We start from the raw sequence: 26,527 nt of genomic DNA, 5'->3' as shown, positions 1-26,527 counted from the left end.
CTGCAGCTGTCATGAACTGACTACAAGCGCCGGGGAATCAGTCACTCGGCGGTAAAATCCGGCGTCACCGCGAGACTTACGATCAGCTGATGCGTCAGGTGACTGCATCAGGTGATCACCGCCAGGTCCTCACAGCCAGGTCATGCAGCTATCGTACGTGCCTGGGAGCTGGCACACAGCCAGAGCGGGAGAGGAGCTGGGAGCGGACATGGCACCGGGAGTCTGCAAACAGGTGAGTATGACATTTTTCTACTGTTCACTTTTGATTTAGCAGCCGCTTGCACCTCCTGCAAGGGAACAGACATGGCACCGGGCGGGAAATGGAAGCAGCGGTGACGGTACCAGGAGGATTCACGCTTCTGTATTTACTGACAGAAGGAATCCTCTTCCTGTACATGTCACTTTACTACCCACCCCTTGCGTTTATAGCTGCGTTTTTAGTAATAAAAACGCACTAAAACGCAGCTATATTTGCAATTTGCAGTTTTCATTGCGTTTTTGAACATCTCATTGAACTCAATGGGTGAAAAACGCAGTGAAAAATGCAAAAATAATTGACATGCTGCGTTTTTGTGGGCACCACAAAAACGCAGCTAAAAAAAAACGCTGTGTGCAGACAGCAAAAATTAAAACTCATAGACTTTGCTGGGGAAGCAAAGTCATGCAGTTTTCTGAGCAAAATTGTACCCGAAAAAATGCGCAAAAACGCCGCGGAAAAACGCACTGTGTGAACTTACCCTAAAGGGAACCAATCATCAGGATTTTCGTATATAAGCTAAAGCCAGTGCTATACTGGCACTATCAGGCTGATTCTCTACATACCACTAGAGGTCAGCTCGGATGTTTAGGCTTTCAAATCCAAGAAAGTGAAGTTTATAAAATCAGCAGCTTCTTGAGTGACAGTTGCATCTGAGCAGATAATCTCTGGGTGGGAATTCATATGGATTCCCGCCCCCTGCCGCCTGTTCCTCCCTCTATGATAAGTATTATACAAACGATTCACTTTGTTGAAGGACCTGTGGTGAGGTCATTCCCATGTGACCAGAAGGGGCGGGGCCTCAGTCAACAAAGCTGGATACCAGATCACATGGGTATGACCTCACACAGTTCCTTCAAAAAAGTGAATAGTTTGTATAATACTTACCATAGAGAACAGAGAGAGGGAGGACCAACAGGCAGGGGGCGGGAATCCATATGAATACCCACCCATATACAGTTAGGTCCAGAAATATTTGGACAGTGACACAAGTTTTGTTATTTTAGCTGTTTACAAGAATATGTTCAGAAATACAATTATATATATATAATATGGGCTGAAAGTGCACACTCCCAGCTGCAATATGAGAGTTTTCACATCCAAATCGGAGAAAGGGTTTAGGAATCATAGCTCTGTAATGCATAGCCTCCTCTTTTTCAAGGGACCAAAAGTAATTGGACAAGGGACTCTAAGGGCTGCAATTAACTCTGAAGGCGTCTCCCTTGTTAACCTGTAATCAATGAAGTAGTTAAAAGGTCTGGGGTTGATTACAGGTGTGTGGTTTTGCATTTGGAAGCTGTTGCTGTGACCAGACAACATGTGGTCTAAGGAACTCTCAATTGAGGTGAAGCAGAACATCCTGAGGCTGAAAAAAAAGAAAAAACCCATCAGAGAGATAGCAGACATGCTTGGAGTAGCAAAATCAACAGTCGGGTACATTCTGAGAAAAAAGGAATTGACTGGTGAGCTTGGGAACTCAAAAAGGTCTGGGCGTCCACGGATGACAACAGTGGTGGATGATCGCCGCATACTTTTTTTGGTGAAGAAGAACCCGTTCACAGCATCAACTGAAGTCCAGAACACTCTCAGTGAAGTAGGTGTATCTGTCTCTAAGTCAACAGTAAAGAGAAGACTCCATGAAAGTAAATACAAAGGGTTCACATCTAGATGCAAACCATTCATCAATTCCAAAAATAGACAGGCCAGAGTTAAATTTGCTGAAAAACATCTCATGAAGCCAGCTCAGTTCTGGAAAAGTATTCTATGGACAGATGAGACAAAGATCAACCTGTACCAGAATGATAGGAAGAAAAAAGTTTGGAGAAGAAAGGGAACGGCACATGATCCAAGGCACACCACATCCTCTGTAAAACATGGTGGAGGCAACGTGATGGCATGGGCATGCATGGCTTTCAATGGCACTGGGTCACTTGTGTTTATTGATGACATAACAGCAGACAAGAGTAGCCGGATGAATTCTGAAGTGTACCGGGATATACTTTCAGCACAGATTCAGCCAAATGCCGCAAAGTTGATCGGACGGCGCTTCATAGTACAGATGGACAATGACCCCAAGCATACAGCCAAAGCTACCCAGGAGTTCATGAGTGCAAAAAAGTGGAACATTCTGCAATGGCCAAGTCAATCACCAGATCTTAACCCAATTGAGCATGCATTTCACTTGCTCAAATCCAGACTTAAGACGGAAAGACCCACAAACAAGCAAGACCTGAAGGCTGCGGCTGTAAAGGCCTGGCAAAGCATTAAGGAGGAAACCCAGCGTTTGGTGATGTCCATGGGTTCCAGACTTAAGGCAGTGATTGCCTCCAAAGGACTCGCAACAAAATATTGAAAATAAAAATTTTTTTTGGGTTTGGTTTATTTGTCCAATTACTTTTGACCTCCTAAAATGTGGAGTCTTTGTAAAGAAATGTGTACAATTCCTACAATTTCTATCAGATATTTTTGTTCAAACCTTCAAATTAAACGTTACAATCTGCACTTAAATTCTGTTGTAGAGGTTTCATTTCAAATCCAATGTGGTGGCATGCAGAGCCCAACTCGCGAAAATTGTGTCACTGTCCAAATATTTCTGGACCTAACTGTATTATCTGCTCAGATGAAACTGTCACTCAAGAAGCTGATGAATTTATAAACTTCAATTTCTTGGATTTTGCAAACCTAAACATCCAAACTGACCACTAATGGTTTGTAGAGAATCAGCCTAATACCGTAGTGCCAGTATAGCACTGGCTTTAGCTTATACACGAAAATCCTGATGATTGGTTCCCTTTAAGTAAGAGAACTTGCACAATTGGTGGCTGACTAAATACTTTTTTCCCCACTGTAATATCCCAATAAAATAAAATTGTTTGCGGATGTGACATGAAAAAATGGAGAAACTTTCACTGGGTGTGAATACTTTTTCAAGGCACTGTATTTGATGTTTCTGCCAAAGGAGGCATAAGCTGTTTACATCCTTCCATGATTTCTCATTCACTTTGAATGTACTTCTGTCTTTGGATCAGCAAAACTGAATGTTGGAGACAATTAAAGAAAAATGTGTAGAATAGGTCACAATAGCTCTTGGGGGTGGGGGGTCCAATATCCATCTTGCCCACAAATCAACTAAACATTTACTCTCTGAGTTGCATGATATAAACAATGTATGGTGCAGAACACATCAACCCCATACACTGTTTAGTGGCCATTGCTTAGTACTGCACCTTATTTCCAATTTGCTCAAATATTTTTTTTCCAGAACACATTGAACCCAATTTCTTAATGTGTTTACAACTGAATTCTGGTATAAAACACTCTCAAAATATTTGTGCAAGTTGGAAATTGCCAACTAAATGTGTAGCGCATTGGGGGACCGGGCTTGGGTAAGCCTGTTCATCCAACTCATGAAAATTGATTCAAGTTTAGTGCCAGTAATGTCACCAGAAATATACTTCAGTCGCTGACTGGAGAGCATCTTTGATGGAGGTGCATGCCACTTGTAAGATGCCCCTAATTCATTCGGTTATTTTCACTTTGTAATGATTGAGGCGTATTTTACTCAACAAAGCCTCTTCATTAAGACTGAACAATAATCAGCCCCATTGTATGGGATGCCACCCTTACATCTATATTTTTTTATTTCTTTGACTTTTTGATCATTCATATTTCTAATTCTTAATCACATATTTTTAAAGCCAAGTTGAATACGTTTCATGGTACAATAATGATTAAGTCTCCTACATCCATGTTGCAATGTCTACCCATGTTCTTCCATGTTAGAAAATATGAAGCTCAACAGTAAACCTCAATAGAGAACTTTCTTGGAATCTACTTGCTATATTTATATGGTGTTTTTAACTTTTCAACCATGTTAAGTGTGGTCTCACAATCTTACATAATGAATAGAAGTATGCTTACTAGTATGACTACGTGACCGTTATGTTTCCACTTTGGTGCCATGGTGGATTTGTGCAAAGGCGGACATAGACAAAAGAGGGCCCCTCTGCAAGAACAGCAAAAGAGCCCTTTAAAGTCAAGTATCTCATTAATGCATAATTACACCTGCTTTGGAGGAAGAAATGGGCCCCCTTACGTCTGGGGCACCTGTGCAAGAACAGTAAGTGGGCCCTTTAAAGTCAAATATCTCATCAATGTATAATTCCACCTGCTTTGGAGGGTGAAATGGGCCCCCTTATCGCTGGGGCCCCTGTGCGGCCGCACAGTCTGCACCAATGACATGTCCGCCCTTGGATTTCTCCACAAGTACTCTCTTTACCACAATTATAAATTGCTTTGCATTGATAAGTTTATGGCATTGTATCTATGATTGATTATGTGTATTTTCTATGATTCATACTAATGAGGTGAATAATACTTGATTTTTTTAACATATTTTTTTTCGAAGTAGCAATACTATGCAGTAAAGCCACCTGTGTGTAATCTAGGGTAGTTTCTTCCACTCATGAAGCCATTTCTTTTATTCTTAATTCACCAGCACACTGTTCTTTATAAAACTTTCGACTTAGAACATTGCCCTTTTCGAGGAGTTGGGTTACGCTTGATGGTACATGATATACGGCTCCCAAAAGGTGCTGTTGTTTACTGTTTAAAACACAGAATTCACCACTAACAATGACAAACACCAGCATTTTTGATGAAGGGGTTAAGGTGACTCAGGAGAGTAAGGCTTGAGAGAATGATGGAGAAACACAGGAGCCAGAGCTGCTGGAACCTCACTCCCCAGATCAACATATGTGGTGACGAATGACAAATTTATTTTTCTACAAAGGCTGTGTATATGTAAAACTGCTGAAGTGCATCAAGATGTCAAGTGCTTTCTGTGACCACCCAAGCTGCTCTGAAGGATAACCAGATGAAAGCATAACTCAAGCACTGGACAGAGCCATGCTGCTCTGTATGAGAAGAGAGAGAAGCGGTCACACACTGCACAATCAAGGAGAGTCAGATGCTAATAATTAGATGAAAAGCCTAGAAGAAGAGATAATCATGTCAGAGATCCATGGACTTGGGAGGCCTTCATCGTTATTATTATTTTCATTACTGCTTTTTAGTATTTTACTTTTTACTGTCCTTTTTCTAATTACATTGGTAGAAATTCAGCAAGAATGCATCATTCTAATTTATACAAAGTCCGATTAAGCAGCAGTGATATTATTCAGTCGTCTTTGAAATAAGCTTTAAAAGCCAATTTATTTTAAGATCACAACATCTCATCAGGATTGGCAGTAGAGCTGGGATGGCAATGGTGGTTTGGTAAGAGAGAAGTATATATTGCCCGAGCCCTAGCATGTCATATACCATCTGAATTATTAGCTCCCTTTGTATACTGACATCTATCAAACAATATTATGAGTATTGGTTCTGGCATTCTTGTGTTGAAATCTGGTTTTAGAGGGAACAAACAGAATCCCTTTGATTTTGGTACAGAGAAGTCGAGCCTCATACAAAGTTTTTAGCTGTTCATTAGTAATGAGTGAGTTCTACCATGCTCGGGTCATCAGTACTCGTAACGAGCAGTTGGATGCTCAGATGGGAGCGACTCGAGTACCCAAATATAATGGATGTCAATGGGGGACTCAAGCATTTTTCCAGAAGTTAGGTACTCAAGTTGTGCCCATCTTAGCATCCAACTGATCTTAATGAATACCAAAAACCCAAGCAAGGCAGTGCTCGCTCACTTCTACTGTTCTATTGTTATCAAGAAAATGTAAAGTTTTTTTTTTCTTAGTTCAAATTTTATCTTTACTTTTATTTAATGTTTTAGTTTATCACATCATTAGCTGTGCCAATTTTGACCATTTACTAAAGAGGTTTTACAGAGCTCCTCATATATGAGCAGCTGGAATACTGTGTATAATTCTTGGCCCCCCCAATTCAAGAAAGACATTGATGTATTGGAGCAAGTCCAAAGAAGAGCAACCAAGATGGTAGAAAATCTGCAAACCATGTCTTATGAAGACCGGCTAAAAGAACTAGGAATGGTTAGTTTGCAAAATAGAAGGCTGAGAGAAGACTAAAGGCTGCTTTACACCTTACAATTTCTCATGCGATCGCATTTGCGATCGCATCCGCCCCCATCGTTTGTGCGGCACGGGCAATTTGTTGCCCATGTCGCACAATGCTGTAACCCCCGTCACACGTACTTACCTCCCAAATGACCTCGCTGTGGATGGCAAACATCCACTTCCTGAAGGGGGAGGGACGTTCGGCGTCACAGTGACGTCACACAGCAGCCGGCCAATAGAAGCGGAGGGGTGGAGATGAGCGGGACGTAAACATCCTGCCCACCTCCTTCCTTCAGCATTGCCGGCGGCTGCAGGTAAGCTGCATTTCATCGTTCCTGGGGTGTCACATGGAGCGATGTGTGCTGCCTCGGGTACGATGAACAACAGGACGTGCCATTTTTAGAAAATGAGCGACGTGTCAGAGATGAACAAGAAGGTGAGTATTTCTGCTCGTTCATAGCTGTCACACGCTACGATATCACTAACGATGTCAGATGTGCGTTACTTACGACGTGACCCCGACGACATCTCGTTAGATATATCGTAGTGTGTAAAGCCCGCTTTATTAGCACCAAATAATGGATTTTAGCTCACCTTCTATGGTCTTCAAGCTTGACCAAGTCTACTTCATGTAGCAGAAACGGATTGCTATGTCATATTTTTCCTTTGGAGTGACCATTATGACCTGTCATATTTTAGATTGAGACACCGAATGTCTATTAAAACTTGGAAATTTACTTGGCTGAATCTGGTTACTCTCCAGTGCTGGACATCTTGTTTTACTCCAAGACTTAATAGCGGTCTACAAATATCTGAAAGGTAATCACAGTGCAGAGGGAACAGAGGGAACCATCGTATTCTTATTAACACAAGGAAGTAGAAAAAGCAATGGGATGAAACTAAAAGGAATTAGATTCAGATTAGACATTAGGAAAAACTTTCTGACATTGAGGGCAGTCAGAGAGTGGAACAAGCTACCACGGGAGGTAGTGAGCACCCCATCAATGGAAACCTTCAAGTGCAAACTGGATAAACATATAGCTGGGATGAATTAGGAAAACCTGCACTCCCAAGGGGTTGAACCCAATGGCCCATGAGGTCCCTTCAAACTCTACCACTCTATGAGTCTATAATGATATTGGTGACCTATCCCTGGAACAGGCCATCAATATCAGATTGCTGGTGGTTTGACGTCCTAGCATCCCAACTGATCAGCTGAGTGAACTCCAATGAGAATTGCTGCTACTTTAGACAGTTGATTGTTCAGAGTCTTCTCCATTGTGTGGAAGTTCAGCTCTGTACAATTTTTGGTGGTTGTACGGAGTATAACAGGTAAATCCAATTCAAGTAAATGAGACTAAAATGCAGAACGTTGCAGCTACAAAATATACAGAGTTGTACCTGCTAAATAATAGGAAGAACACAACGCTTGCCAGACGGCCACCTCCACTTCAGTTAGCTAATGGGCAAGATGCCATTAGTTGAACTTTCACGAATTTATTATTTATTAACTATTGTGAACAAATGCTATAAATGTTGAAGTTTCTGAAAACTCCTTAAGGTAAATTCATATCCCAAATACTCTGCTAGAATAAAGTTATGATATTCCAAACTGTAATAATAGGAAATCCTGTAAAACCTGTGCATTAGAGTATAGCGGGCTTTACACGCTGCGACATGACTAGCAATTGCTAGCGATGTCGAGCGCGATAACACCCGCCCCCGTCGTATGGCCGATATGTGATGATCGCTGCCGTAGCGAACATTATCACTACAGCAGCGTCACACACACATACCTGCTCTGTGACGTTGCTCTGGCCAGCGAACCGCCTCCTTTCTAAGGGGTCGGGTCATGCAGCATCACAGCGACATCACACAGCAGGCGTCCAATAGAAGCGGAGGGGCGGAGATGAGCGGGACGTAACATCCTGCCCACCTCCTTCCTTCCGCATTGCCGGTGGAGGCACGTAAGGAGATGTTTGTCACTCCTGAGGTGTCACACATAGCGATGTGTGCTGCCGCAGGAACGACAAACAACATCGCTAAAAAGCAGAAAACTATTTTTTATTTCAGGACGACCTCTCCGCGGCAAATGATTTTGCCCTCTTTTGCGATTGTTTCAGAGTTTTACACACTGTGATATCGTTAATGACACCGGATGTGCGTCACAAACAACGTGACCCCAACGATAATTCATTAACGATATCGTAGCGTGTAAAGCCCCCTTTAGTGTGTCTTAATTGCCAATAAAGTAAACAAGTGAAACTAATAGTGAAAAATATAAATCTATTGGTAGTTGGAACATTATTGTATATTTACTTTTTTATGTTAAATATCTGTCTTTTATTTCAGGTTTACTCCAAACGACCGCGGATGAATTCTGCTTCTACCAAGGGATGAGGGACAGCAGCCTGTGCTTTCCAGACTTTCCAAGAAAACAAGTGCGAGGACCAGCATCAAACTACTTGGACCAAATGGAGGAGTATGACAAAGTGGAAGAGATCAGCAGGTTCATATCGATAACATTTCTTTTATCTTGAAAAACACTGACAACTTTGTGGTTTTGACAGTGAATTAACGTAGTCTGGTCTGATTTTTCACAGCTGTGCCCTCCAGATGTTTTGCTCATCTGCTGTTTATGTGATTGCCTGGGAACAAATGCCTTTTTAATATTTTGAATGCTCGTCATGCTTTCTCAGTTGTTAGTAGAGTACTTCCGACCCACAGCGCTCTCCCACTAGTATGTTTATATTTTCTTTTGTAATTAAGTCTCAAATTAATTTCGACTTTTCAAAATTAAAGAAGTAAGGAATGACCTCTGAAATCACTTTAATTAGGATTTGCCATCATGCTTTTGCATAGCATGCTTGGTAATGGAATGTCGGGTCCAAACACATTAGTCAGACACAGTATATCACAAAAGTGAGTACACCCTTCACATTTTTGGAACTATTTTATTATATCTTTTCATGGGACAGCACTCAATATATGACACTTTGATACAATGTAAAGTAGTCAGTGTACAGCTTGTATAACAGTGTAAATTTGGTGTCCTCTAAATATCTCCAAGACACAGCCATTATTGTCAAAACCATTGGCAACAAAAGTGAGTACACCCTTAAGGGAAAATGGCCAAACTGTGTCCAAAGTGTCAATATTTTGTGTCACCACCATTATTTTCAAGCACTGCCCTAACTCTCTTGGGCATGAAGTTTACTAGAGCTTCACAGGAGCCGCTGAGATCCTCTTCCATCCTCCTTGTTGACATCATGGAGCTGGTGGATATTAGAAACCTTGCACACCTCCATCTTCTGTTTGAGGATGCCCCACAGATACTCAATGGAGTTTAGGTATGGACACATGCTTGGCCAGTCCAGCACCTTAATCCTCAGTTCCTTTAGGCTAGTTTCACACATCCGGCTTTTTGCCGGTTTGACAGATTCGGCGGACTCCAGTACAGTGTGATACAGTACAATGGCAGCGCTCAACTTCCGGGTCACATGCTCTGGTCACATGACAGCATGTGACGAGAGCTTGATGTGCTGCTATTGTACTGTATACTCTGTACTGGAGTGCGCCGAATCCGGCAAACCGGCGAAAAGCTGGATGTGTGAAAATAGCCTTAGCAAGGCAGTGGTCATCTTAGAGATGTCTTCAGAGTCATTATCATGTTTGAATACTGTTTTGCAGCCCAGTTTCTAAAGGGAGGTGATCAGTCTCTGCTTCAGTATGTCGCAGTACATGTTGGCATTGATGGTTACCTCAATGAGCTGTAACTCACCACAGCTGACAGCACTCATCCAGCCCCAAATCATGACACTCCCAGCACCATGCTTGACGGGACTCATACATCTATTTTAACGTATTTTGTATCTTGGACACTGTGTTGCACCTCAGTTTCAGGGTGTTTATAATCTTCTTATAGCCTAGGTCATCTTTATGAAGCAATATTTCTATTTTTCAGATCCTCAGAGAATTGTTTGCCATGAGGTGCCATGTTGAACTTCCAGTGACCAGTGTAAGAGAGTGTGTGAGCGATAACACCAAAATTAACACACCTGCCCCCATTCACACCTGAGACCTTGTAACACTAATGAGTCACATGACAATGGGGAGAGAAAATGGCTAATTGGGCACAATTTGGCCATTTTTACTTAGAGGTGTACTCGCTTATGTTGCCAGTGGTTTAGATATTTATGGTTGTGTGTTGAGTTATTTAGAGGGCACCAAATTTACAGTTATACAAGCTATATACTGACTACTTTACATTGAATGAAAGAGTCATATCTTCTCTGTTGTCCCATGAGAATATGTAATATTATATTTTTAAAAATTCACTTTTCTGAAATACTGGACATTGTTAGCATGTAACTGAATATTTGCTTTTAAAGATCGTCTTCGAAAATAAACAAAGCCTGATTCAGTTCATGGTTTGTGCCACTAAATTGAGTAAAGGGTTGGAAATTTTTTTCACAATTTATTTGCGTCTTTTGATGTTTTATAACGTTTTGAATAGTGGGGAGAACTTATTGAGAAGGGTGTTCAATAGCACTGCCTGAAAAATGTATTATAATACACAATAGAAAATTGGTAAGAAATTAGGCACCAAGGTACCCCAGCTAGGGATTGGACTAGTTTATTTCTCATGCTATCAGAGTACTTGTTAATGATTGGAGTACATTTCTGTGTCTGACTCACAGCAGCAGGAATGTGAACCGAATTCATTAATTGAAGCACAATTTTCACTCATCTTACTCTAGGGCACCCTGGTTCAAGATCACGTCTTGATTAATTGTCCCCTAAACGTTTAACGTATTTTAACATATAAAAGTTAGCCTTGAGCAGTTCTTCTCAAACTGGGAGATGCCCCTTATGGTTTTAGAGAAGATTTCATAAAAGACTTGATGACCAGTCCACCATATGACTCCAGAAATGTCTGATTTAACAATAATCAAAATTGAGAGTACTCATTAGGGTTGATACTTTAGTTAGCCACTAATAGATATCAACCACTGAAGACTATAAATTTTAATAATTTTTCTATCTCCTGGCTAACTCCGGTACAAATATATATTTTCTTGTTCTGTTTACATAATATGTTATTCTTATTGTAATGATATATTGGTTTTAGAAGGTTATAAAAGAAAACTTAAGAAAACATTTTAAATTTGAGTGTGGACTTCTACTACAGTTGAAGGGGTACAGACCTCATCTTGGTCTGCTTGGTGAGGCCAAAGCATAATCTTAGTCAGTCTGGTGATGCCCCAGTAGAAATACTGAGAAGCTCTGTTCTGGGCTTTAGCATATTTCGGACCATATGAAATGAACTTTAATTACACTCTATTCACGCTTGAAGGGGTTCCTCAACCTTTTTGCCTGAAAAAAATAACAAAGCCTAATTTCATTTTTTTTTCAAGGCAACTACTGGCCATTTCTATATTTACCTCTACTTGCTTCTGTAATGATACAGAGTCTATGTAATAGTCCATTGTAAAATGTCTCCTAGTATGATATTGATATGTAAGTACATAATCGCTTATAAAGTGAAGACATAGTCAGAGGTTTTTCTATGCAGATTTCAGTGCATAATCCACACAAAAACCTCTGCTTTGCCTATATATATATATATATATATATATATATATATATATATATATGTGTATGTGCCTGTGTATATATATAGTATATGTGTGTATGTGCCTGTGTATATATTGTATGTGTGTATCTGGTATATATGTAAGTGCCTGTATATATGTGTGCATGTTTATGTATTTATGGTATTTACGTATGAGCCTGTGTATATACTGTATACAGATATATACCCATATAGTATGTGTATATGTATGTATATATCTGGTATGTGTATGTGCCTGAATATGTCTATATATGGTATGTGCCTATATATCTGGTATGTGTGTATGTGCCTGCATATGTTTATATATTGTATGTGTTGGGTATACAGTTAGGTCCAGAAATATTTGGACAGTGACACAATTTTCGCGAGTTGGGCTCTGCATGCCACCACATTGGATTTGAAATGAAACCTCTACAACAGAATTCAAGTGCAGATTGTAACGTTTAATTTGAAGGTTTGAACAAAAATATCTGATAGAAATTGTAGGAATTGTACACATTTCTTTACAAACACTCCACATTTTAGGAGGTCAAAAGTAATTGGACAAATAAACCAAACCCAAACAAAATATTTTTATTTTCAATATTTTGTTGCGAATCCTTTGGAGGCAATCACTGCCTTAAGTCTGGAACCCATGGACATCACCAAACGCTGGGTTTGCTCCTTCTTAATGCTTTGCCAGGCCTTTACAGCCGCAACCTTCAGGTCTTGCTTGTTTGTGGGTCTTTCCGTCTTAAGTCTGGATTTGAGCAAGTGAAATGCATGCTCAGTTGGGTTAAGATCTGGTGATTGACTTGGCCATTGCAGAATGTTCCACTTTTTTGCACTCATGAACTCCTGGGTAGCTTTGGCTGTATGCTTGGGGTCATTGTCCATCTGTACTATGAAGCGCCGTCCGATCAACTTTGCGGCATTTGGCTGAATCTGGGCTGAAAGTATATCCCGGTACACTTCAGAATTCATCCGGCTACTCTTGTCTGCTGTTATGTCATCAATAAACACAAGTGACCCAGTGCCATTGAAAGCCATGCATGCCCATGCCATCACGTTGCCTCCACCATGTTTTACAGAGTATGTGGTGTGCCTTGGATCATGTGCCGTTCCCTTTCTTCTCCAAACTTTTTTCTTCCCATCATTCTGGTACAGGTTGATCTTTGTCTCATCTGTCCATAGAATACTTTTCCAGAACTGAGCTGGCTTCATGAGGTGTTTTTCAGCAAATTTAACTCTGGCCTGTCTATTTTTGGAATTGATGAATGGTTTGCATCTAGATGTGAACCCTTTGTATTTACTTTCATGGAGTCTTCTCTTTACAGTTGACTTAGAGACAGATACACCTACTTCACTGAGAGTGTTCTGGACTTCAGTTGATGTTGTGAACAGGTTCTTCTTCACCAAAGAAAGTATGCGGCGATCATCCACCACTGTTGTCATCCGTGGACGCCCAGGCCTTTTTGAGTTCCCAAGCTCACCAGTCAATTCCTTTTTTCTCAGAATGTACCCGACTGTTGATTTTGCTACTCCAAGCATGTCTGCTATCTCTCTGATGGATTTTTTCTTTTTTTTCAGCCTCAGGATGTTCTGCTTCACCTCAATTGAGAGTTCCTTAGACCGCATGTTGTCTGGTCACAGCAACAGCTTCCAAATGCAAAACCACACACCTGTAATCAACCCCAGGCCTTTTAACTACTTCATTGATTACAGGTTAACGAGGGAGACGCCTTCAGAGTTAATTGCAGCCCTTAGAGTCCCTTGTCCAATTACTTTTGGTCCCTTTAAAAAGAGGAGGCTATGCATTACAGAGCTATGATTCCTAAACCCTTTCTCCGATTTGGATGTGAAAATTCTCATATTGCAGCTGGGAGTGTGCACTTTCAGCCCATATTATATATATAATTGTATTTCTGAACATGTTTTTGTAAACAGCTAAAATAACAAAACTTGTGTCACTGTCCAAATATTTCTGGACCTAACTGTATCTGGTATGTGTGTATGTTCTTATATATACTATGTATACATACAAGCACATATATTATACACACAGTATGTGTCTGTATGTATGGTATGAATGTATGTATGTACCTGTGACTGTATATATTATACACAGGCACATAGACATAGACAAGACAGAGATCTTAAAATAACAATAAGCTGTAACACAAAGGTCAGATTCAAAGCATTTACATAAGAAAGCTGGAGTAAAATCTTTGAAGAATCACAAAATGTTTGCACAATGCATGCTATCCAAAACAAATTGTGACTTTTGGCATTTTTGCCCATTGCAGACAAAGTAGGCAAAGTGGTGACCCACGTTCATGAAATTCCTAACAAACAGGGGTATAACTTACGCCACAAATGTTAATGCTGTCCCTCACTGGAATGAGAATTGTGGCAAGACATACACAGAGAGACACGTGCCACTTTGCATCTTGTTTGATTCATTAAGAGGTGCCTGCACTCCATTCCACACCCCCCATCAAGACTGGCTTCAAAAAGCAAGTCGTTATGAATCAAGGCCATAATATATTAGAAACTTGGAAAAGTATACAATTGGTTGTGGTTGATTTTTACTGTATTGGTGGAGATATATTGAATGCTGCTATACAAGATTTTTTTTCATTAACTTACTTCTCATGTACTATAACAGTACCTGTTTCTTGCAGAAAACACAAGCACAACTGCTACTGCATTCAAGAGGTTATGAGAGGTCTGAGGCAGCCAGTTGGAGCTATGCATAGTGGAGATGGATCACATCGACTTTTTATTCTTGAAAAGGAAGGTTATGTGAAGATTCTCACCCCGGAAGGAGAGTTAGTAAAAGAGCCCTTCTTGGACATACATAAAGTCGTTCAAAGTGGAATTAAGGTCAGAGGTGATTTAAATACTTTAACATTTATGTAGCTTACTGATCAATGAGGTCTCACTGATAGGAACCCTAGTGCTCCTGAGAATGAAGCTTGGCTCCTGAGGCAGAGCCTTGTCTTGCATGGGACTGTCCGATAGACAATGATGTTGAGTGTTTGCTTCATTCAAGATGGATCTTTTATTTGGAGACAGAGCCCAATTTCTTGGAATCACCAGGATTCCGAGCAGCTAAACCCTCTGCCATAAGTAGGTTATGCCCAATCTTATGGATAGGGGATAACTTTCAATTGTGGGAATAACTCTTTATGGTTTGCAGATTTTTCTATGGAGTTTTCAAAGGACTTGTCGGATTCCAGCCATGACCTGTCATTGTAGGAGCAGAGTATGCCAACATTTTTCATCTTTCAGGCATAAAATGTATATATATTTATTTATGTTACTCACGTATATAGCACCATTAGTTTCCACAAGGCTTTACAGACATCACCATATGTGTATGTTTCAAATTGGAAGTCTACAGAGATAAAATATTGTGCAGATTCAAAGAAGAGGCAATGCTGACCTTGACATATATGTTTCAATGAAATGACACATCTGGAGGATCTTTTCACAGTCATCTGTATTGTGTCAATCCTCTGGGGTTTTTTTCGTATGAATACACTGACAATATGGCATTTCTTTTCCTCTTTGTCAATGGGTCATGTAACTTAAAGGTTTGACTGGATACCTTTTACTGAATACATCTGTATCCAATATCCTAGTCGATTAGCTTATTCTGTACTAAGGGCACTCTTTTGGCCTCTGTTGGATAAATGGGGGCTATGGATATGTTTAACACATATGCTCGTAGTGTGAATGCGCCCTTAGCTGCAATGTTTGCAGTCAGCTATTATTCCATGCCAGTTGTTCACACTTCTGTTACATCTAAAACATTTATGTGCCCTTACCACAAAAGTGAAGTAGTCCCATCAAAGCTTCTACAAAACAGTATAGCTTGATCAATATTTGGCTTTGGACCAAAGATCTGTCTTCAATCAGAACCTTATATAGATTATAAACAGTTAATTCGTGAAAACCCTCCAATGTGTGAGAATTAACGGAATACTGGTGGGGTGCTGAATTTTCTTTCATTGGAAGTAGAATGATCAACATGAAATTGGATGGGAGAATTGTTGCCAGTGGTTACAGTCCACACCACTGCTATGGGGTCCTTGAGGTGGTGTCCACTCATATTTGATGACATTCAAAGCATGTCAGGAAAAGTTAGAAGTCACGTGCTAATCCCACTTCATAGCCCACTGGTGCTGGCTGTTTCACATTTTAGAGACCCAACAGTAACTTTGGCAATCACGACAATCCTATATTGAGAAAAACGTAACAAGTTCCATCTCAGATTTTCTTTACAGTTTCATCAGAGAGTTTGGTCAGTATTTCACCAGTTTTGTTTCACTAATGAGAGAGAAAAAAAATTGTCAACCAAGTGCAGTCCTGTTTTTCATGGACCCATAAATTACAATCATGGTCAAAAATGTTGGAACCCTTGAAATTGTTCCAGAAAATGAAGTATTTTTCCCAGAAAATTATTGCAATTATACATGTTTTGTCATATACACGTTTATATCCTTTGTGCGTATTAGAACAAGATAAAAAAAACAGAGAAAAAAAAGCTAATTGGACATAATTTCACACAAAACACCAAAAAGGGTCTGGTCAAAATTGTTTACACCATTTCAAAATTATGGGTAAATAACTTTGTTTCAAACATGTGATAGTCGTTCAAACTCACCTGTGGCAAGTAACAGGTGTGGGCAATATGAAAATGATACCTGAAACCAGATAATAATGGTAGAAGTTGACGCAGTCTTTGCATTGTGTGTCTGTGTGTGCCACACTAAGCATGCAGAACAAATGGAAAAGAAGAGAATGGTCTGAAGACTTTAGAACAAAGTCTGTTAAAAAGTATCAACAATCTCAAGATTACAGGTTAATCTCCAGAGATCTTGATGTTCCTTTGTCCACAGTGCACAACATAACCAAGAAGTTCACAGCCCATGGCACTGTAGCTAATCTCCATGCACGTGGACAGCAGAGAAAAATTGATGAAAGTTTTCTGTTCTATATGCAGGATAGTACAGATGCTGGATAAGTAGTGTCATGTCCTCACCAGAGTCCGCCTCTGCGACTTCTGCTTCCGTCACCAGGCGCCGCCGTATTCCCACCATGGACTATGCTGGTGATAGGAGAGGAGTCGCTGCTAGTGGCTCTGGTGGGCACAGGCTCCGCTCATCCACTAAGCTAGGTTTCCCTGGCACCTGCAGTACCACTGGCTGAGTGTAGGTGTGTCTTCCAGCTGAAGTTACCACCATTCACTAACAGCCAATAGGAAGACACCACACCCTTTTCATCCGCTCTCCTGTCTGCTGCTGGCCATTGCCTGATATAGATTGTATTCCTTCTAGACTTTGGTTCTCCTTACTCTGATTATTGATTCATGCTTTGACCCTGCCTGCTCTCTGACTACTCTCCTGCCTGCCGTATTTGTACCTCGCTGCCATCTTTGGTTTTGACTTCTGACTGATTTCCTGACTACGCCTTTGTCTGCTGATTTTGTCCCTGTTCTTTATTTCCTGGTTTGATCCTGCCGAACTACTACTCCCTTCTGGACTACAGCCTCCACAGGTAGTGATCTCCGGGGCCTTGTGTGATTCAAAATCCCTGTAAATGGGTTAAAGGGTTTCAGGGTTCTCGAAATCCTGCCTATCCTGTCTGTATCACCCGTATCAACCATCCTGGGACTGTGGTTTCAGGCAGGCGTCAGAAGTAGCCCCAAAAGAAATTCAAGCTATACTGCAGGCTCAGGGTGCATCAGTGCCAGTGAGAACTATCCGTTGACATTTGAATTAAATGAAACGCTATGGCAGAAGACCAAGGAGGACCCCACTGCTGACCCAGAGATAAAACAGCTAGACTACAGTTTGCCAAAATGTAGGTGAGTAAGCCAACATCTTTCTGGGAAAGCGTGTTGTTGCCAGATGAGACCAAGATATATCTTTTTATTAAAGCAGATCATTCTATTGTTTACTGAAAATGGAATGAACCCTAGAAAAAAATAGAACACAGTACCTACAGTCAAATATGCTGGAGGTTGAAAGATGTTTTGGGATCAGTTTGTTGCCTTGAATACAGTCAAGGCTTCTAGTCCCAGAGGTATCATGAAATCTGAAGATTACCAAAGGATTTTGGGTCGCAATGTAGTGCACAGTGTCAGAAAGCTGAGTTTGCGTCCTAAGTCATGGTTCTTCCAACAGTACAATAACCCGAAACATAATTAAAGAAACACCCAGAAATGGATGGAAACAAAACCCTTATAGAGTTGTGAAGTGGCTAGTAATGAGACTGGATCTAAATCCCATTGAAGGCACCCTTCAAATTTTAAGAGACCTGGAGCAGTTTGCAAAAGAAGTTTGCTCAAAAAATCTAGTTGAGAGAATTAAAAAGACTGTTGAATGTTATAGGAAGTGATTGAGTGCAGTTATTTATTCTGAGGTTGTGCAACCAAATATTAAGTTGATGCTCCCAACAATTTTGTCCAGCCCATTTTTGGCATTTTGTGTGAATGTATGTCAAATTTTCAATTTTTTCTGTTTTTTGGGGTTTTTATTGTGTTCTTACACTACACAAAGGAAGAAAACATGTAAAACAAAACATTTGTAATAGAAATACTTCATGTTCTGGAACAATTTCAAGGGTGCCAACACTTTTAGCCATGACTGTACATGACGAATTTTATCTACTCGGTCCACAAAAAAATCACAGACATGTGAATAGTCCCATAAACACAACTATAAATGCTTTTCGCAGGTTGCTAAATTGCTTTTTTATTTTTTCTGGACAGCTTGTAAAACAATCACTTACAGCCAATATTTTATATGGACACATTGGAAAGCAATAATAAATCCTTATGATTCTAAGTGATAGATGTCTACAGCCCATAATTCTGTTGTAAAGACATCTGCTACAGTCACTGCGAACTGTAAAATGATAATAAATTACAATCAAAATATCTGCTGGAGCATCTAAAAAAACATGGATGCCTTTAATTTCTTTTTATGGACAGGTCAAAAAAAGTGATACATTTTTATGGACTGTCATGGATTTTCTGGACAGTTGGCAAGTCAAGCTATTTGTGATAAAGACGTACAGCATGTGAAAACTTCATGTGTAAATGAGCCTTAAAATGAACCTGTCAGGGCAATATACACCCAGAACACAAGCAATTCTGAGTGCATAGTGCTAATCCTGCCTAACTGTGAAGAGAGTATAGCGCATATGAGAAGCACCCATGGAGTGATTTCTATATCTTTATATTATGAAATTGCTCACCTGGTTAGGTTGTGCGCCCTCGCACAACACCGGTAGTAGATGTGTAATTCCTCTAGGGGGTGAGGGACTGTCTCAGCTGGCGTTACCCGTTATCTTGCTGGGTGGATCCAGGTTCGTTACCGCTGCTGGCTCCAGATTCACCGACACCTTGAATCCTGAAGCTCTGTGCGATCCTGCATCCTGCCGCTGATTTGTTCAAATGATCTGATGGATTCTATTACTCGCACCAGCTCTATCCGGATTCCCTTACGGAAGTGAGCATATAGAAAAAGAAGATTCCGGTCTTGGTGAGCGCTAGTAATAGATCTTTGGTCTTTGATCTTGTATGTTGATTAGCTTTATTATTACAATAACAAAAAAACTCTTGTATTAACACAACGCGTTTCAGCAAGATACACTTGCTATCCTCAGGTGTCATGAGGATAGCAAGTGTATCTTGCTGAAACGTGTTGTGTTAATACAAGAGCTTTTTTGTTATTGTAATAATAAAGCTAATCATCATACAAGATCAAAGACCAAAGATCTATTACTAGCGCTCACCAAGACCGGAATCTTCTTTTTCTAAATCCTGCCTAACTGTCCCAGCATATAGTAGCATAGATAAAGAGATTTTTAGAAAAAGTATTTCTAAAGATCTTTTATGATATGCTATTGAGCGCAGGGACTAGTCGCTAGGGCGTTACTCCCCCCGATTAGTCCATCCTCTTAGCATGTTAGCACACCATAGGGTCGTGCTAACATGCTATTCAATGCAGCATCACTAGTGGTGAAGTGCATACCTATGTCCACTGTGACTGCTGATATGAATGGCTGGCACTTCCGGTCATGTGCAGTATGAAGTCGAGTGTACGCGTCCCGACTTCAGAGAGGTCTAGTGTGCAAGACTAAAAGTGCCGGGCATTCAGATCAGCGGTCACAGCAGATACAGTTACGCGTCTCACCACTGGTGATGATGCATTGATTAGCATGTTAGCACGCCCCAGGGGGTGTGCTACAATTCTAAGAGGGCGAAATGAGTGCAGGAACTAGTCCAAGCGCTCATTAGCATATCATAAAAGATCTTTAGAAATACTTTTTCTAAAGATCCCTTTATGTATGCTACTAGATACAGGGACGGTTAGGCAGAGATTAGAAATTTGTACCCAGAACTGCTCGAGGTCCTGGGTGGATATTTCATCTGACAGGTTCCCTTTAAGAAAGTGATTTCTATACATTAAAATCCTGTGTGAGCCAGCAAGTCTAATTTCACATTGGACCAGAAGAGGACCACATTGCCACGAGAGCGAAGAAGATAACTCTCACACAGGTGGAATTTTCCATTAAATAGACCTAATATTTAGAAATAGACCCAAATTATTGTAATATTCGTGATTGAATATACATTGGAAGACTTAAGACAAACAATTTGCCAGAGTACTGGAAATTGTGAGCCTCAGAGTTTAGTGGCCTATAAACTTTCCCAGGTGCTTTCACAGCAGAATGACTGGACAGTAAACTGTGGCTTCCCATCTGGTCTGCTGTTCCGATGTGATGCAATGGCTCTGGGCTTTATTCTTTAGCTACGTGTGCCAGAATGGAGACTCTCTGCTTACCCAGTAAAAAGACTTTCAATTCTGGAATCTTAGAAGTTCTGGATAATCTGGTTCTGGAAATATTTAACTCTAAATGCTAGAAGCTGTGAAATGAAACCTATTTCTGTAAAATCAATGATTCCAAGAGGTTAAACTCACTTGCCACCTTGTGGGAGGATCTGGTTTCTCTAGAGCTCAGTGAGGTGGTGTTAGCTTTCTCACAGCCATTGACTTTACCGTCTGCCAAAATATTTCCACTTCACTATCTTATTCAAGTCACTCTATCTTAATGTGTATTTCAAGGATGTGATTACTTCACATAGCTCGATGCTATGTGGCACGTCTCGCTGCCAAACAGATTGAGAACATATGTTTTTCATTATGTGGTTTCAAGAGTACAAGTAGAATAATTATTTCTTTTCCAGCAAGGTGCTATTTAGCAAGTGCTTAAAAATGTTGTAACAATAACAACAAACCACATTATACTGAATGATTCCGAATAATGGAATAATTTAATCTTTATTTACATCACCGAAATAAGCTTACACTATTCCAGTATTAGACTAGGTGATAAATAATGTCTACACATGGACTGGCATACTTTTGGATTTATCTTTAGTGGATAAAGTCTAAAGCAGGCTTTACACGCTACGAGATCGCTACAGCTATCTCGTTGGGGTCACGGATTTTGTGACGCACATCCGACCGCTGTAGCGATCTCGTTGTGTGTGACTCCTAGGAGCGATTTTGGATCGTTGCAAAAACGTCCAAAATCACTCTTCGTTGACATGGGGGTCTATTCTCAAATATCGCTGCTGTCGCGTGGGCGAAATTGATCCTCGTCCCTGCGGCAGCACACATCGCTACGTGTGACGCCGCAGGAACGAGGAACCTCTCCTTACCTGCCACACGCCAGCACTGAGGAAGGAAGGAGGTGGGCGGGATGTTTATCCCGCTCATCTCTGCCCCTCCGCTTTGATTGGCCGGCCGCTTAGTGACGTCGCGGTGACGTTGCTGTGTTGCCGAACGTCCCTCCCCCTTGAGGGAGGGATTGTTCTGCAGTCACAGCGACGCCGCCGACCAGGTAAGTGCATGTGATGTTGCCATAGCGATAATGTTCGCTGCGGCAGCGATCACCAAATATCGGCATAACGATAGGGGCGGGTGCTATCACGCTCGCCATCGCTAGCATCGGCTAGCGATGTCACAGCGTGTAAAGCCCGCTTTAGGCCTTGTTCACATCATAGTTTTGTACACAGTGGAGAACACTTCTGATGAATACTGTAAATAGAGGTTGTGACTGATGCCTAACATTGGCATCCATCACCCACAGACTATAATGGCATCAGTTAAATAAATAGGTCATGAGCTTTTCAACAAATTTTCACAATGTATCCACTAAAATGATGTCTTTATAGTCACTGTATGGGCTCGGTTCCACTTGCGTTTTGCAGGGACGAGTGCAATCCGATAAAACATAGGATTGCACTAGCACCAGTGCAAAACTATGAAGCAGTGTCCATCTGCGATTGATTTCTAATGCTATTTCGGTATCAGAAATGAATCGCACCATGCTGCATTTGGCAGCGCGTCGCAGCTCACATCCCCTCATACACATCTATGGGAGGGTGTGAAACATCGCACCGCACTCGCAAGTCATCCGACAGCAGTGCGATGTATGCAGAGACAGAACGCGGAGGAGAGGGAGAAAGTGTTCCCTCCCTATTCTCAGCAGCTATGATCCGATCGCAAGATCACATCAGAGTCGCATGTGTGGCACCCCTGCGGCTTCAAGTGCCACAAGGTACTGCACCTCGGCCGAGGTGCAGTATTCAGCCCGGATACAGAGGAGGTCATTGCCGGTAAACCACCACTATAACACACAGTCAGCTGCCCTTCCACCGGGACTGAGTTAGGGTATAGTCATTTGCATGGTCACTATAGTGAATGGAACCTCCCACCCACTAGGTCAGCAACCCAAGGGCGTGGAGCAAGACACTGGGAAGTAACAAGACACACACTCAGGTAGAACAGAGACAGACAGGAAACATGTGTGAGTGGGGAGAACACGGTCGCTGAGGGGAGAGCAGTGCCATCGCTCCCTCAGGACTGGGCGCATAGAATCTCAGAATTGGTGGATTTGTGTGACGTTCAATTAATGTATCTGCCAGCATTCCTTACCCATAGATTATAAGTGCAACCATTTAGTGGCTACATCATGAATGGCTATTGAGAAGCTCCTGCTGTACAGTGGCATTCTTCACTTATATATTCAATAAAAAATACTAAAAAAAATGTGATACAATTAACTGTTTTTATTGGACAAGTACAGTGTAGTGTACTATGTTATTTCATACCTTATTTTCAATTTTACTGATATAGTAGCCAAATTGAGGCCAAAAAGATACTCTTTGGCCCTCTATCTGATCTTGGAGCCATACAAACATGTTAGGTGTATGCTCTAAAAATAACCAGAAAACCTCATGTGATTTTGTGAACAGACATTAAGTTGAAGCATCATTCCAACATTTTTTTATTTCACTGCTCGAATTATACTTTAAATTTAAGCCCCCTACCCCTTATCTTAAACTCACCTGCTGCCGTCTTCTGTTTCCAGTGTCGCTCCAGTTGGCCTCTCCTGATTTGTGATCTGCTGGCATCACAAGTGTTTCATGGAGCACGCCGAAGTTCACAAATCAATACAAGTCTCTGAAAGCCTCATTCTGGCCTTTTTCTGTCTCTCATAGAGTTAAATTAAGTTCTTGTGACGTAACTTCCAACTTGTGGCCATTCAGAAGTTATGGGCACAAGATGGCGATGCCGGTTCTAAAAAGGGTGAAGTTGCCAGAGGGTGAGAATAAGAACGGGGGCAGGAGACCTAGAATTAAAGCACCACTTCAGCGAAGAAAAAGAAATGTTGGAGTGGTGCTTTGAATGTAAGGGGTGCCATACAGGCTGCAACATCGCTAGCGATTGCTAGCGATGTCGAGCGCGATAGCACCCGCCCCCGTCATTCGTGCGACATTTGGTGATCGCTGCCGTAGCGAACATTATCGCCATAGCAAAGTCACACGCACATACCTTGTCAGCGACGTCGCTGTGACCGCCGAACAATCCCTCACTCAAGGGGGAGGTGCGTTTGGCGTCATAGCAACGTCACTGCAGCATCACTAAGCTGCCGGCCAATAGAAGCGGAGGGGCGGAGATGAGCGGGACGTAACATCCCGCCCACCTCCTTCCTTCCGCATTGCCGGTGGACGGAGGTGAGGAGATGTTCGTCGCTCCTGCGGTGTCACACATAGCGATGTGTGATGCCGCCGGAACGAGGAACAACATCGCTACTCACCAGACAACGATATTTGGTGTTTGGACGACCTCTCCAACACCAACAATTTTTACCACTTTTGCGATTGTTTAAGGTCGCTCATACGTGTCACATGCTGCGATGTTGCTAACGACGCCGGATGTGCGTCACAAACACCGTGACCCCGACGATAAATTGTTAGCGATATCGCAGCGTGTAAAGCACCCTTAAGTCCCCTGCCCCTGGTCTTGTACTCACCTGCTGTCATCTTCTACTGTTTCCAGCATTGTTCCAGTTGGTATCCCGTGATTTGTGATCTGCTGACAGCTCCAATATTTTATGGAGCGCTCCGAAGGTAACAAATCAATTCAAGTCTATGAGAGCCTTGTTCTGGTTTCATAGAGTTACATTAATAGCTTGTGATGGAATTTCTGTCTTCCGGACATTCAGAAGTTATGGGCACAATAAGGTGCTGCGGGTTCAAAAAAGGGTGAAGTCGCTGGAGGGTTCGTATAAGAATGGATTAAAGCACCACTTCAGTGAAGAAAAAAAAAGTGGAGTGGTGCTTTAAAGTAAAACAATAAGTCCTCCCACCCTATTCAAAAGCCAGTTGATTAAGTATATTTGTTGCTATTTTAATACCAAAAAATATCCTTTATACCAGGTTGGCCAATAGACGTAGCTAATAGTCAGTAATTAGCCAGGAAAATGACATCTTTCAATTTTTAACTGATTTCTTATCCCCGTAATTTCTTTTTGTTATTGATGGTTTAGTGGTTCAACAATCGCCGTATACTTGTTGTAATGAACTCCCTATACACTTTCTGTTTATACACCAATACTTTTTTCTCATTCAATTGTAGTTTATGATCATAGCTAATAAAGTAGATCCAAAAGGCCAATAGAAATGCAAATAAATAGCAATAGGTGAACGTTGCTGCAAAGTATCTGCTTTAAAAGTAGATTAGCTGAGGATAGATATATAGATGAATGTTATTTTTACTATTTTCATTAAAATAAACTTTCCTTCCTCACTGTGTGATTGTAGTTGGGTGTTCACTAATATATAATTTGGCCGTAGTTCACAGAGAGGGCGCGCTGTCTCATAAAGTAGCACCTTGGGCATTTTTATTAGCACATTGTTAAAATCCCATTTGTAATTTGGTAATTATACAGAACAGATCACGTTAGTTTTATAGGTGTGCACACCCTTTTTCTATTGTGGCTCATCCACACAAGTGTCTCAGTGGTGAATGGATCACATTTATTGTATTAATTGTTACTATAAGTAGTATAGAACCTTTGCTTTATTTGCACTTAATTGTTTAAAAAGTTGCAGTGAAAGTGAACATCTGATTTTGCTGGGCAGAACCATTAGAAACTAGAAATGGTTTCTGTTGGGCAAATGTAGCTTAACATAAAGGCTATTCAGATGAATACCTGGGTGGCTCGAATTTAGAGATGAGTAGATCGATCTGTGAAAATCAAATTTAAATCGAATTTTCCCAAATCTGTGGTTTCACATGAATTTGAACACTTTGAGATTCACACTGGTGAAATATCAGTGGGCTAATATCAGTTTGTGAGGCAAAGCGGGCGTCTGTGGCAATGACATCACGTCCCAGTTTATAAATTGGATTTTCATACCTTGTACAGTGGTGGTTCATACACCACTGGGTCAATGGCTTCAAATGGAGCATAGTCAAGCGCTGGGCTAGAAGCATGCACAAGAGTTGGATGATATCTCCAAATTCATCAGGAAAGCAGAGTAGAGAAATCTTATTAAAACATCCCTTCACGAACCCTTCCTCTACACACATACCCTTCCTACCCAGTACTGGAATCGTTTCTATATGATATTCTGCAAATGAAATTTCTAAAGAAAATCAGCAAAGTCGATTGTAAATGCATTTTTGAACTGGATACCCTAAAGCCCAAGGGCTTAAATAATAAAATAGGGCTGTTTGCACTCCAATAACTTGCACCATATAATGATGAGCGTAATGAGACGGAGACAGCCTTGAGGAAGAAAGCCGAATGCTTCCGAAATGTGCATCGGGAATCAGCTCAGTCTAATAAGCACCACCACACTACAGCCACCACACTACCAGGATGCCAGGGAGCAATAGATTAGTGCTTAACCTGCACCAAGCTTTTTGTCGAGTTCCACTACAGCGATCTGCTATCTCTCACTAGAATTTAATATTGCTTTATCGGTGAGTGCACCCAGCATAACATCACAACCCATCATAAATCTTTCTTGTGGTTTCCTTGGGGAAGAGGTCCATTTGACCTAGAAACACTTTGGGAATAACTACAATCTATTTCTATCCATCTGATCCTGTGAATTATTTGCCCTCAGTTCTCCCATTGGTTTATGTGGAAGTTCATGTAGCCAAGCCGTGGAGGAGCAGCAGCTGTATTATGCGATCTAAGGCTCAGCTGATGTGGTTTCATAGAATCACAAAGAGAGGCCAAAAAATG

General features: G+C 41.2%; 1 protein-coding gene across 1 annotated transcript in view; it reads left to right on the top strand.

The window, feature by feature from the left end:
- Nucleotides 1-26,527, top strand: part of HHIP (hedgehog interacting protein) — a 176,247-nt gene that overhangs the window by 26,847 nt on the left and 122,873 nt on the right. The window contains exons 3-4 of the mRNA XM_075335779.1: nucleotides 8,638-8,794; nucleotides 14,584-14,785. Coding sequence (XP_075191894.1) covers nucleotides 8,638-8,794; nucleotides 14,584-14,785 — 359 coding nt within the window. The remainder of the gene's footprint in view (nucleotides 1-8,637; nucleotides 8,795-14,583; nucleotides 14,786-26,527) is intronic.

The sequence above is a fragment of the Anomaloglossus baeobatrachus genome, chromosome 1, assembly GCF_048569485.1.
Source record: "Anomaloglossus baeobatrachus isolate aAnoBae1 chromosome 1, aAnoBae1.hap1, whole genome shotgun sequence".
Lineage (NCBI taxonomy): Eukaryota > Metazoa > Chordata > Amphibia > Anura > Aromobatidae > Anomaloglossus > Anomaloglossus baeobatrachus.
The sequence above is the reverse complement of the archived record's forward strand: the minus strand, read 5'-3'. Positions and strand labels throughout refer to the sequence as shown.